This window comes from Meleagris gallopavo, chromosome 7 (assembly GCF_905368555.1).
Source record: "Meleagris gallopavo chromosome 7, MGAL_WU_HG_1.1, whole genome shotgun sequence".
NCBI lineage: Eukaryota > Metazoa > Chordata > Aves > Galliformes > Phasianidae > Meleagris > Meleagris gallopavo.
The window spans coordinates 14,552,499-14,566,006 of record NC_139410.1 but is presented as its reverse complement, the minus strand read 5'-3'; the positions used below and the strand labels follow the sequence as shown (position 1 = coordinate 14,566,006).

Below are 13,508 nucleotides of genomic sequence, written 5' to 3'. Positions count from 1 at the left end.
TGCAAAGTTACGAAAATTATCATGAAAAAGCTATACCTTTAAAAACTAATAATAATGAACCCAAAATCAAACATGATTTCAAATTCATGGTAATGACTTACTGTACACAGTAACTTGTCCAGTGGTTGATAGTTCAAGACCAGGAATGCTGAAAGAATAAGTTCCACCGTCTTCTTTTGTTGCATCTTCTATCAACAACATGTGTGACTGTTTATCCAACACAATATGAATACGATCACTTGATTGAATTTCATGACCATCTTTCATCCAGACACCTTCCACATTTTCTAGAGAAACCTTAACTTCAAGTTGTACAATATCTCCCTCACAGACTTTTTGATCAGTAAGTCCTTCAAGAATAGTCATGGGACGAGCTATGGAATGAAATGAAATGAATTAATACTCGTAATGGAATATTGAATACTAAGGCAGTCTGGTATATAACAACTCATACTAAAGAACATCTATCATATATAGATGACATAAATATTAGATATGCTTACGCTTTATCTTTAGTTTGCAGTGAGTCCTCTTCCCATCAACAACAAAGCTATACTCTCCTTGATCATCTTTATTAACATCTTTAATAGTGAGGATTCGGCGACCACGACGGGATGCAAGCACGTATTTATGATTGGAACTGAGTTCAACATCACCATGATACCATTTCCCCTCAATGTCTTCCGGGGAAACTTCACACTCAAGTTCACCTGTGAAGGATTCTGGGATTTCAACGTCCTCAAGTTCTTTAATGAACATAACCACAGCACCTAAGAATAAAAATAATTATGTTCATGAATGAATTTGGTTAGATACCCATGATGAAAAAATTTCTTATTAAATTGAACCTAAGGAAATACATATATATGCACACATTGTGACCATTTTTCATAAATGTATCTCAAGGCTTTCATATTGGATTCAAAAAATATGAAAGTGGTTTGAACATTTCCTAGTGCATTTGTCTAAATTGTTTTATTTCTTCTTCAAGTAGATTTCACTTTAAAAGTACTAGGTTCTATATATAAGTACTATAGTTCTAAGCTGTGTGCTTACCTTCAACAGTAAGCTTTGCAGTAGTTTTTACAGATTCATCTTCTACCAGTGCACAGCTGTAGTCATCAGCATCAGACATTTCTACTGCTAGTACAGAAAGAAAATGAGCCTTTCTGTCTGAGTGCATCCTGTATTTTTCTCCAGAATGAATCTCAATTCCATTCTTAAACCATTTCACTTTGATGAAGGGTTCTGATGTCTCACATTCAAATGTTGCCATGGAGTCCCTCTCTTTAGCAACAATATCTTGTAAGTTCTGGATGAAGCTAATTAGCTGCTTGGCTGCAAAAACAATATGTAATGAATCAATAGGGCACTTGTCATATAGGCTTAACTAGAGTAATTGCTATGATAGGCAGCAGGATAAAAGTAAGAGATTTAAAATTACCTTGCACCAACAGGAAAGCATGGCTGGAAGTTTCACCAGCTATATTGACTGCTTTCACCATGATGCTGGCTGAATCATCAGAAGTCACATCTCTGATGACCAGTTCACAAACGTTATCTTCAGGCCAGTACCAGTATATACGATCAGTCCTTTCAATCTGCACACCATTTCTGAACCACTGGCACTCAGGGTCTGGTTTCCCTACCACTCTCACACGGAAGTGGGCATCTGTGCCTTGGGCTACAGTCTGGCTTTGAATTCGTTCAAATATCTTGGGAGCTTCCATACTTGGACTAAGTTCAACCTTCTCTGGTTTGAATGTTGGAATGGTGATTTTGCCTTCAGGAGGAAGGGCTTTCTTTTCTTCCTCTGGGATCTCTTTGGTCCAGTGAAGAAGTTCTTCTTTTGTCTTTTTTAGCATCTCCTCATATGATTCATCCTTCTTGCGAGACTTAAGTTCCACAGCAGTGATGGCTTCATAATATCCCTCTTCTGTCCTTCGCTTAAACTTACTGCGCAGCTCTTCAGATTCCTCTGACAGTTTCTCATGTGTGATTCTTTCAGCTCTTTTAAGTTTCACTACCTCTTTGGTTGTTGCCTCAGCAGGCTTGTCTATCTTCTGTACCTCAAAGAGAAGTTTTCCAGGCTCTGTCACTACAGGTTCATGCCTGGGTTCAGGAGCCCGACGAAGAACTGATCTGAAGTCTTCCCTCTGCTGGATCTCAAGTTTCACCTTATGTTCAATAAAGCCTTCTGGATTCTCTGCAGTGACTTTCACCTCACCTGTGTCATATGATTTGCAGTCCACAATATCCAGGTAATGGATTCCATCATAACGGAGTCTAAACCTTTTGCTCTTACGAATGAGCTGACTATTAAGGTACCAGTTGACCTTGGGAATAGGATAACCAGTGACACGGCAGCGGAATCGTGCCGTTTCACCTTCCAAGACTCTTGCAGGCTCAGGAACCAAAACAAGCTCTGGCTTTTGTTTCTCCTTTTGATCCACAGCAACTGCAGGAAGAGCACCTTCATGTGCCATTCTTTCTAACTCTTCAATTCGCTGCATTCCTCTTCTGCCTTCTGGCAATTGAGATTCTTCCACAAGACTTTTCTCATCCTTTACAATCAGGGTAGCAGATGTATGGTCTGTACCATATTTGTTAGTTGCCCTGCAAGTGATCACACCACTATCTCTGGAATAGGCTACTCCATAGTCCAGGCTACAGTACCCAAACTCATTAATCATCCGGAGTCTATTAGCTGCTTCCAATGGTTTGCCATCATGCAACCATTCCACCACCATAGTTGGGTCACCAATTGGTGTAAGTCTGCACTCAAAATGTGCTGGTCCAAATTGCTTCAGCCTTAATGATGTGAGCTTCTTCTTAAAAAATGGTTTCTGTTGCTTTTCTTTGTCATAAAGATCCCCCTCCTCCCACTGCTCTTGACCATAACGCAAATGGAGGGGCTCTAACTCTGGTGCTGCAATCTCCTTGGCTTTGTAAGTCCCTTTTGGAATGATTAATCTCCTTTCTGGTTCTGGTTCAGCATGTTCAACTTCAACATTCACCTTGCACCTAGTAGTGTCCCGCCCAGCTTTGTTGATGGCAGTAGCTGTATACCATGCAGCATCTTGCCTGACGGTGGATTCAATTTTAAGGGCAGCAGCTCCTTTTGTTCCCTCAATCCTGAAATATTAAAACAATTATTTAAAAACTTTCTTCATGTCTCTGAAATAGGGTCAAAGCTTCCAAAGGCAATACACTGAAGGAATTAGCTGATTATTTACATTTATTCATATTTGAGTGCAATGCATAATAATCAAATAGACAAGAATAATAAGATGCAGAAATGAATCCAGTGGCAGTTTGCTTGCAGAAGACTGCAAAACTGGAGACTGAGAAAGGTTCTCTAAGTCTCTGCTGTAAACTGGATTTGCATAATACAAAATTTACTGTTATACAACCCAGATAATATTGAAGGAACCCTACAAAACATTTTCTGTCTCTGAGCTGCGCTGCAATGCAAAAGTTTTACTGGTTTCCGAAACCACTGGACTAAGCCCTCAGTTTATTCCTTCCATGGAAGCAAAGATATTTAGTGTACTGTAGGAGGCACTTAGCATCTAACAGAACAGTGATTATTAACTGTTTTACTATTAAAATAAACAAAAAACGTGATAACTGCTTACTTTATTCTGGGATATTTGTGTGGTACAATGATGTCACTATTCTTCAACCACACAATGTCAGGATTAGGGTTGCCAGTTGCTTTCACAGACATGTGCAGTCTAGAGCCCTCTTTTACACTAACGTTCTTGAGCCTTTCCACAAAGCGTGGTCTGACTAGGTCCTCCTTAGCTGAAATAGAAAGGGAAAGTTATTACAAGAGGAAATGATTATAACCATTATTTTTAATAGGAAACATTGTCAAGCCTCCTAATAACAGCATGTACAATAGATACCTTCCACAGACAGTGTGACTGTAACAGAAGCTTTGCCTGCCCTATTCTGAGCAATTACAGCCCATTCACCAGAGTCCTCAGGCATAGCAGGAACAATGATCAATGACTGGGTACCATCTTCTTTAATCACTATTTTATGGGTGTAATCATTAACCACTTGTTGACCTGCAGACACAAATGAACAAAAAAATCCATTGTACTCAAAATGTGTCTCAAGATGTTAAATGCTCATGAGATTAATTTTTTAATATTATTCTTTTACATAAATAAGAACTGCGTACCATTATGGAACCAATATGTCTCTGGCATGGGTCTGCCAACAACTTTTAAGTCAAATCTTGCTGTCTGCCCCTGTGAACATTTGACTGATGTAGGTTTCAGCACAAAAACTGGCTTATATAGTCTCTCTAGTTGTCCTTCATCTGTTTCATCTAATCTGCGTGCAGGAGAACGGGAAGGAGAGCTGCGGGCAGGAGAACGAGAAGGAGAGCGCGGAGAAATAGATCTGAAAGGAAAAGAGATGTGTATGAATATGTCATATAGCAGTGTGCTGACATGGTAAACAAAGTTCAACTTTTGTCTTTAGCATAATATAGTTTAAAGACTTTTATCAATTTATCTACGTGAGAAATTGTGCACTTTTCTTTATTTTCAAAGTAATTTTTATGGAGAAATAATATGAGCATATGCCACGCTAAGATAAATTTATTTTTTTCAGATACTGTAAAGTCACAGATGTAACGTATGTATTTTTGTGCATGTCTGTGCATATATAAATGCACACCCTGGAGATGTTCAAGGCCAGGTTGGATGGGGCCCCGGGCAGCTTGATCTAGTGGTTGGCATCCTGTATAGCAGGGGGATTGTAGCTTGATGATCTTTAAGGTCCCTTCCAACACAAGCCATTCTGTGATTCTGTGAATATTGGATGAACAGACTGCTATTTCAAGAACTGGACTTAAGAGCTGCATGCAGTGCTAGAATTCCAAGTACAGATATTATTTCTCCCAAAACATAAGTGGATTAAGAAAGATATATGGTTGCTGACGTTGTAAATCTAACACCGTGGCTAGATATATGTGTGAAAGATGCTACTCTTGAGAGTTGCATAGCCTAGTAAGAAAGCAAATCAGAAAAAAGGTTGGCACATAAATCAGTACAAGCAATGAGAACAACATTCAGAACTTCTCTAGAGGCATGAAAGCTCCAATAACCTAAACTATTTACCCACTGCGTAATGAGTGTCTGAACAGGTCTTATTGCAGAAATTGAAGTCTCATGTAACATATATTACTGTGTACGTACCTATATCTTCTCATAACTTCTGGTCCTGGCATATAACCTGGAGCTGCTGTGGGTGCAAGGGGCTCAACATACAGCTTTGCTGAGCAAATGGCATTTCCTTTCATGTTACTGGCAAAGACAGTGTAAATTCCTTCATCTTCAGGTAAAACAACAGGCAAACGCAGACTGGCACTACCATCTTGCAGAACTTCCATGTGGTAGCGCTCTCCATGTCTTATGCGCTTACCATCTTTGTACCATGCAATCTGCATGGAAAGAAACAGGAATGCTGAGTGAGCTTTCCAGAAGACAAACATCCAGTAATAGACTGTACATACAATAAACTACAAACTTCTGTTTTTCAGCTGATGTATTGTTCCAGTCCAGAAGTGGTGTTAACATTTTCTTATTTCAAGGAAAAATGTTAGACTTAAGTAACATGTTTTCATAGAAGCATAAAAAATAAATTTTGGTTTTACAGGGCTAGAAATAAAGTCCATTGTGACGGAGAGCAAAGTGATTTTTTTTTTTTTTATATTTTTTTAACTGTGCTCAATACTTGAGTGCGTGCTAATTCATACTCAGAAGCAAGATCTATTTCACTGGTGGTATTAAGGTGGATTAAGCCTAATCTACCAGTGAAATGACAAACCAATCTAACACTGCTGCATTTAGGGACAAAAGAAAAATCAGTTTGATATCATCAGATTGTGTTTCTAATAGATGTGCTGTTTTCTGTGCAGAATAAAAATTTGATACTGAGATGTGAAGGGAGTTTTCAAGTAGATCAGTTTTTTATAAATAGATAAACATCATGCAGGTTTGGAGTACCTTTGGCAATGGATATCCAGTTGTCTTACAATGGAAAGTAACACCAGTGCCTTCAAAGGTTCTGTAATTCTTTAATCTTAAATCAAATCCTGCTTCAGTTGCTTCAGATTCAGAAATGTCAACCATCATCTCCTCTCCATCTTCCTCGAGGAGTTCATCTAAGGTTGTCTTAATAATTCTGAGTTCAATTTCCTTGATAAGTCTTTCTTCAAAAGAAGAAATGTGGAATTCCTATGTAGAAAAGCAGTAGCATTAGTTGAGTTGTGTGTGTCAAATAATGTAAAGAAGTGACTTGCACTGGTAAAATTAAAAAAGATTTTAAACAGCTTGTCAGTATACAAAATAAACAGCAAACATACCTCATCTTCCACAAAAGTTCTGACCACCACTGTATCTTTGGCCATTTTCTTCCTAATTAAGGCTTGTTCTTTTTCATATTCTTTATCAAAGTCACCATATGAAATAGGTGGGGCTACCTCAGCCACTTTGGGTTCCTGGACATATGCAGTCACTTGAGTTTGGTACATCATTTCTTGTTGGGATTTTATGTAGGCCTCATAATCAGCTAGGAATTAAAAACACATTAACTTTGATAAGTGCTTATAGTTTTCACTGTATTGAAATAGAAAACAAGTACAAATTTATTTTACTGGGATTTTTTGTATTTTTTGGTTGTTTTTTTTTGTTTTGACTGAAGCGAATATGGTCTGTCTAGTCAATAAAATGCAAGTAGCAATAAAATCTGAAGACTAATGCCTTCAGATGAGCTTTTAAACAGGTAAATTTTTATTTTGCAAGTGTGCTAGTTCTCAAAGTGGAAGCACTTTTAGTGACTGTACTTACTTTCTCCCTGACAGCTCTGTCTCCTACAACCTCTTTTGCATTTCATTAGGACAACTGAAATTAACCTAAGCTAACTTCTTTTCCTTTAATTGGTCAACCTATTATTTTTTTAAACTTTGCCCACATAACCCTGTGACGGTCTTATGTAAACTTATTATGAATGCATATTTAACATTTCTATAGCTGCGCATTCCAACAAAGAAGATATATCCTTCAAGAACCTTATGTCAAATACTCTGCATGCAAAAACCCAGCCACTAGCTAGAACAGGTATTAGCACGCTCTCTTTATGTTTCTTGTACTGATTAAACGAAACTGCAAAGAATTTGCAGCACCATTTAAAGTGCTTTTCTGTTTACAATGTACCTTCTTCCAGTAAGGAGACCGTTGCAGAAGCTTCTCCAAATTTGTTACGAATGACAATAGTGTATTCTCCGGCATCGTCGGCAAAGGTCATGGAAATTTCAAGTTTGCATTCCCCGGTTTCTCGTTTATAACTTACTTTGTATCTATAGAAAACAGAAGTACAAGCAGACTTCTTTTATGACTTTGCTTTCAATAGTGATTCTCATCAGTTGCACAACTAACATTCATGAGGAAAAAAATATCAAACAACTTTTGCAGGTAATTTTACCTCAGTGAATCTGCTGATAAGCATAGGAAAGTAATACACTCAGAGAAATGGGATGCAAAGACAGAACTGAAATATCAGAGATCTACTTAGACAAAACAAAATACTATATGCTGTGTGCATATAGTTTATTCTAGTATGATATATTCCATACTATAAATTTATATTTTTTTTTAACTGGAAAGCGTGTTGCTTTCTACAGACATTTTTGTAGACAGAATGCAAACACTACACAGACACTATAAAATAAATTTTAATTTTTTTCCTGATTTGTTTTCAAAGATATATAGCATTTCTCATTTTACGATCTTCTGAATACTTATATTTTAAATCTCAGTAGACCTAGTATCATATAATAAGGTACGATTCTATGATTTTTATACAAATGAGTGATGCTATATAAATGAAAGAAATTGGCTTAGCAGCAATAAGGGATCAAAATTACATTATTATCAATGACACATTCTTTAAAATTATGTTTAAATAGTTTTTGCACATTAAATTACCTGTAGCCAGTCGTAAGAGGAACTCCACCTTTTTTCCAGAGGACATGTGGCTTTGGGTTGCCCCCTACTTGGCACTCAAAAATAATGCTCCCACCTTCAATTAATTTGTGTACTACAGGTTTTCTTATGAAGAAAGGAGGTACAGGTTCTCCCGATACTTCCTCAGCTGCAGCAGAGACATCTTCCATTACAACATCCTTTGTCTCCACATAGCTGAAACAAGATTACAGCGCAGGTTAAATCATCAGATGTCTGAAGCTGTCATAAACAGAATGCAAGAAACTAATGACCACCATAAGAGCGGGCTGTTTAGGAGTAACTTTACCTTTTCTCTTCTGTAACAACCTTCTCAGAAATAGTTTCTCTAGTCTCAGTTTCTTCTGAAACTGAAAGGCAAATAAGATATAGTGAATTTTGATAATACTTTTGAATAGTGCTTAAGCAATGAGTTTAGCGAACAAAGTGAGAGAAGGTTAAGTAGCGTTTCTCAGAGGACCAGGTACTTGCACTGAGGGAGCCTCAGCTCACAATGGGCCCTTTTTTTTTTTAAACATACATTCTTGCATTCCTGGCTCCGAACAGCCCTAGAGTGTAATTCCAGGAATATGTTTGACATGTTTGACTTGACAACTGACAAAATGTCGAAGTTACATTATAAGTAACATGCAGTTAATAAAATTATAACCTCCCTTCAGTGATAGGTATACTTACCCTTCACATGCAAGTGGCAAGATGTGCTGACACTCCCAGCCTTATTGGTTGCAGTGCAGGTAAATCTTCCACTGTCTTCTGCAAAGGCTTCACGAATCACAAGGCGAGCAAGTCCTGCTTTGAAAGTGATCTGGAAGTCCATTGAGCTCTCTATCTTGTAGTCTTCCCTGTACCACGTCACAGTAGGCTGAGGGTGACCAGAGATATGGCACTCCAGAGTGACAGACTCACCTTCAGTCACAGTCTTATTTTTGAGACCCTGTATGACAAAAACAGGAAAAAGAAAAATCACAGTCATTACATATTTTCACTACTAAGCAGATATTTTAAATTGGATATTAGGAAAATCTTTTTCTTGGAAAGACTGATAAGGCATCAGAACAGGCTGCCCAGGGAGGTGGAGTCACTCTCCCTGGAGGTGTTGACAAAGAGAATAGAGGTGACACTTGGGAACATGGGTTAGTGGGCACAGAGCTGATGGGTTGACAGTTGGACTAGATGATCTTAGCAGTCTTTTCTGACCTTAATGATTTTATGATTATATGATTTTAATCACTATAATCTCTTGGAATGAAAAATTTAATGACTATTTCAAAACAGTGTCTTGTTCGATAGTGTATCCATGAAAAAAGAGGCATTTTCCAAGTGAAATATTTGAAACTATATTTGGGATCTCTGAAAATTAAGAAGATTATGTAGGATGATGTTTATGTAAATAAAGGAGAGTAATTTTTTCAGTGAAAAATGTGAAAAGACTACGTGAAATGACTGTGAACTCTCATCTTCACAATAGACATGCTTGACAGAATAGTTTGTATATGGGATGAAGTGTATGATTACATAAAACCAAATTTTCATGGTCAAGATTTCAAAGATAAAAAAAATCAGAGTACAAAATGCATGAAAACACTGTGTAACTACCTTAATATACATAAAACTTACCCAGACTAAGGTGGGTGGAGTCACAGGAATTTCTGCAGGCACAGGAACTCTGGCAGTTTCTGTCACCTAGATTGTTCAAAAGCACTATTAATAAACATCTCACAGGCAAAGGAAGCAGAATTAGGTAACGAGAAATCTTTTTTTTTGCCTTAGATAAATATTAAATCCTTAGAAGAATTTGTGCAAAACAGCAAAGAGATAAAAGTCAGGCAAATGCTTTAGAAGGGAAAAACTGGAAGAAGGAGATAATAACCAACTACATTTTTAAGGTGAAAGTCAGTCAGAGTGCCTGAAATTTTCTTAATGACGTACCTTTGCTTCACTCTCTTTCCTCAACAGCAGGTGATCCTCCCGCACTGCTTCACCTTTAATGCTTACATCCACCTCTTTTTTCGTCTCAGCAACCTCTGTGAAGGGAAATTGTGGAGGAGCTGACTCTGGTTTTATCTTGACTTCATGCGGCTTTAGCTGAGGTGGTTTCACAGGCTTGGTAATCTTTTGTGCAGCAGAAGCAGCAGATAACTCCTTTTCCAGAGTAGCCATGGCAGATCCTGCTATTGAAACCTATGGAAAATAAGATAAAGGTTTACAGCTCTGTAATTCTCCTGTTTTCAGAGAAGGCATAGTATATTTCTTGAGCAGACTGCATATGCACCACTAGCTTCCCAGGTTACTTTGTTGACACTGCAAAGGCTACCTATTCAAAATTGTCTTCTAGTTTTAGATTGCAATAGTAGGATACTAGAGATACAGAATCCTTTTATTAGTTTTTAATGTAGCACTTTAAGAATAAGATCATAAGTGAAACTTCTGAAACGTCCTCTAGGTTTACTCACTTAAGATGTTAACTTTCTATTTTAACAATCTAGTAAATGTTGCAATAAACTATACCACTATTTATTTCAATAACAGTCATTAAGATACCCAAAGGCTTTTCAAAATGTTCTTGCAGTTGTAATAAGTTTGCATGCATAAACATGCAAAAAATCTATAAATATAAATATTTTAGGTAAGTTTATATGGTTTAATTATATTTGCAAAGTCACTTTTAAAGTCCAGATGAAGAGAAAAATAGTTTTAGCTTGAATAATAGCTCGAAGCTATTATTCAATTATATATCTTAATAGCTTGAAGGAGAATATTAATTAAGTGTAAATTTTAATACTATTTGAAAGATTCAGAAGAATGGAAAGAATAATACTAAAAACAGATAATGTCATATTGCACAGTCCAGTTTTCAAAAGTTAGCTTTATATGTAGCAACCTGCAATGAAGAAAAGAGGCACTGCTATTAATGTGTGAGTGAGGTGATGCAAATAATAACCTTCATGAGGGACACTTCTGCTCTATAAAAAAAATGTAAATTATATGAAAAGGGTTTCTGATTACACTGTCTGACAATTGAAGCTGCCTCCTTAAATAGATTCTAGTCTTGCTTAAATGAGTAATAATTACAGATCACATTTCAGCAGGTCATGTGTGTATTTACATGTGTGTGTTACTATTTGTTAGTCAAACAAGATGATGAAAATAACTTTAGAGAACATAAAATCTTTCTTCTGGAGGAAGTACCATACCTGACTGGAAGAAAGAGCAAAATGGTGTGAGTTATTAGAACACAACGTTCTCCTTATCTACACTGTTTTTACTTCTTACCTCATATGTATGATCTGGTTTAGGAACAGCAATTTTGGAGACAGTGAAGTGAGGACTTGCTGTGCGGGGTCGCGGGTGTTCTATGTGGATTGTCTTCTCAATCTTGGCTTCTGTTTCTCTTTTAATCTACATGAAGCAATGGAAAGATTGTTGAGAATGTGATGCTGAGAATGCTCTAAGCTGAAAGAGATCTCACTGAGACAGTTTTTTGAAAATAATGGAATGGAAGCTGAGTCTAACCTCTGTTGATACATGAACTTCCTTCTTTTCAGCAGCTGGAATATGTTTCTCAGGAGGAATGTAGACTGTTTTAACTTCTTTAGTAGCAACACGGTGCTCTGCTTCACGGTGCTCATGGTCTTTTACAGCATGCTCTTTATAACCATATTCCAAAGTTTTCTGCTTGACGTAAGTTTCATCTACTTGCTCTGTCTCCCAAGGTGATCTAACACGCGCCTGATCAACGGCTGCCACAACTGTAGCTACAGCTTCAGCCCTTTTTCCAGCTTCAATCTACGGATAATACAGTCAAAGTTTATACAAATGCTCATCATTGTGTACTAAAGGCTTCCTTTTCTGGCAAATGTTTATAAACATACTGCTCAGTAAAAAATATTCAAGATAAAGAGATGGTGCATTCCATACATAGATAAGCAAAAGTAATAAACTTTAAATGTGTTCACTTACAAATACACTTCAAAGTCAGTAGATTCAATTATAGACACATTTCCAAGCTTTATCTACACATATTCAGACTACAACTATGCTTGATTGCTTTACACACATCATTATTTCTATCCAAGTCCACTCTTAATGCTTTATAGATGAATTTATTACTACTTGTCTCTGAGTACAACAGCTATATAAATGTACAAAATTTTAAAGTCAATCTGCTCATCAACTCCATATAAAATCTAAATGCTATGAAAAATGTGTGGAATGTGTCTGGCATCTGACACAAATGTATTTACTAAGGAATATATCCAGAGACTAAAATTACCATGCGCATATCTGTAAACTTCAATGCTAATCTATTTTAAATGATTTTACTAAAGAAAAAAAACTTAGTTTTCAGAGAAACTGGAGATAATATGTTTGTATCAGGAACTCTTTTTTTTTTTTCTCTCTTTTCCTAACAGTTGATAAATAATGTCTGCTTCAATTAATCAATGATATCAAAACCCAAACTTCTGCTGAGTCAGTCAACAATAGATAATGGGATCTGTCTGTTTACTGTCATACCTGGGTGTACTCCGTAGCTACACAGCATATGAAATGTACACCTTATAGATAAGAAAAAACCTAATTGATAATTTCATGCTGATTTTAAAACAATTACAGTCTTAAAATAAAGTAATACAAGCAAGGCAAAAATGTGATTGCTTTCAAAGATGTTGCATAATTAATAAAGTAGTGTTTAGGTTACAGGGACCTCAGTTCTGTTTGCTGCAAATTTCAAAATCATTATTTATACTAGCTTGAATTTGGCCCTCAATTTATACCTTCTAACAATTAATTTTAATCTCCTTGCACTCTGACTCCTTTGAGTCAGATTTGAATGTTACAATCTTTAAATTATATTTTATAATAGCATTGTATAAATGCATATTTTACTGCTTCCAGCAAAGCATGTCAATTTTAAGCAAAGGGTTTTGCCAATTCTCACCCACAGATGAGAGATCCTATGCTATACAATGCTAGAAAAATTTTTCTACTGTGGTAAATCCTACCAGAACAAGGCAGAATCAACACGTATTTAGTTGCCAGACATAACAAACTGGATAGAAGTGTACTGATGGTAAAGTTTGTGTGGTATGAAGAACAGTACAATCCAATGCTTAATTTAGAGATGCTGTTTTGTCTGATAACTGTAAAATTGCAAGGACTGAGCTTGTAGAAAAGAGCACTGCAGATTCAGAAATTTCACTGAATTTGAAACAATTTGATCAAGTAAACACTACTAGAAATCCATTGTTAGAAAGGAAACTTTCACAGAGTCATCTGATCTTAGTCTGAAAAGTGGCACTTTCTGTCAGGGTAAGACAAAAATCTTGGCATCACTAGAAACTTAATAATTCACACCGAATCTATCATTAGAAAATCATTCCACTTAACAGGCATAATATCAGGAAATAATTTAAATGCATCCTATTGTACTTAAGTAGCTCTTAAAAGGTGAGGTTTGCAGAGAAG

At 36.6% G+C, this 13,508-nt stretch overlaps 1 protein-coding gene across 10 annotated transcripts in view; it reads right to left on the bottom strand.

Annotated features, from left to right (window-relative positions):
• Positions 1-13,508, bottom strand: part of LOC100546807 (titin) — a 240,299-nt gene that overhangs the window by 212,519 nt on the left and 14,272 nt on the right. For all 10 annotated transcript variants that reach the window (XM_085228569.1, XM_085228575.1, XM_085228578.1 and 7 more), the window contains exons 13-30: positions 11,556-11,828; positions 11,316-11,441; positions 9,972-10,223; positions 9,660-9,725; positions 8,718-8,976; positions 8,332-8,392; positions 8,007-8,219; positions 7,236-7,378; positions 6,386-6,591; positions 6,027-6,257; positions 5,217-5,461; positions 4,193-4,416; positions 3,912-4,076; positions 3,639-3,807; positions 1,445-3,135; positions 1,057-1,338; positions 504-770; positions 102-374 (exon numbers count right to left, since the gene is read on the bottom strand). In XM_085228569.1, the coding sequence (XP_085084695.1) occupies positions 102-374; positions 504-770; positions 1,057-1,338; positions 1,445-3,135; positions 3,639-3,807; positions 3,912-4,076; positions 4,193-4,416; positions 5,217-5,461; positions 6,027-6,257; positions 6,386-6,591; positions 7,236-7,378; positions 8,007-8,219; positions 8,332-8,392; positions 8,718-8,976; positions 9,660-9,725; positions 9,972-10,223; positions 11,316-11,441; positions 11,556-11,828 (5,146 nt within the window). The remainder of the gene's footprint in view (positions 1-101; positions 375-503; positions 771-1,056; positions 1,339-1,444; positions 3,136-3,638; positions 3,808-3,911; positions 4,077-4,192; positions 4,417-5,216; positions 5,462-6,026; positions 6,258-6,385; positions 6,592-7,235; positions 7,379-8,006; positions 8,220-8,331; positions 8,393-8,717; positions 8,977-9,659; positions 9,726-9,971; positions 10,224-11,315; positions 11,442-11,555; positions 11,829-13,508) is intronic.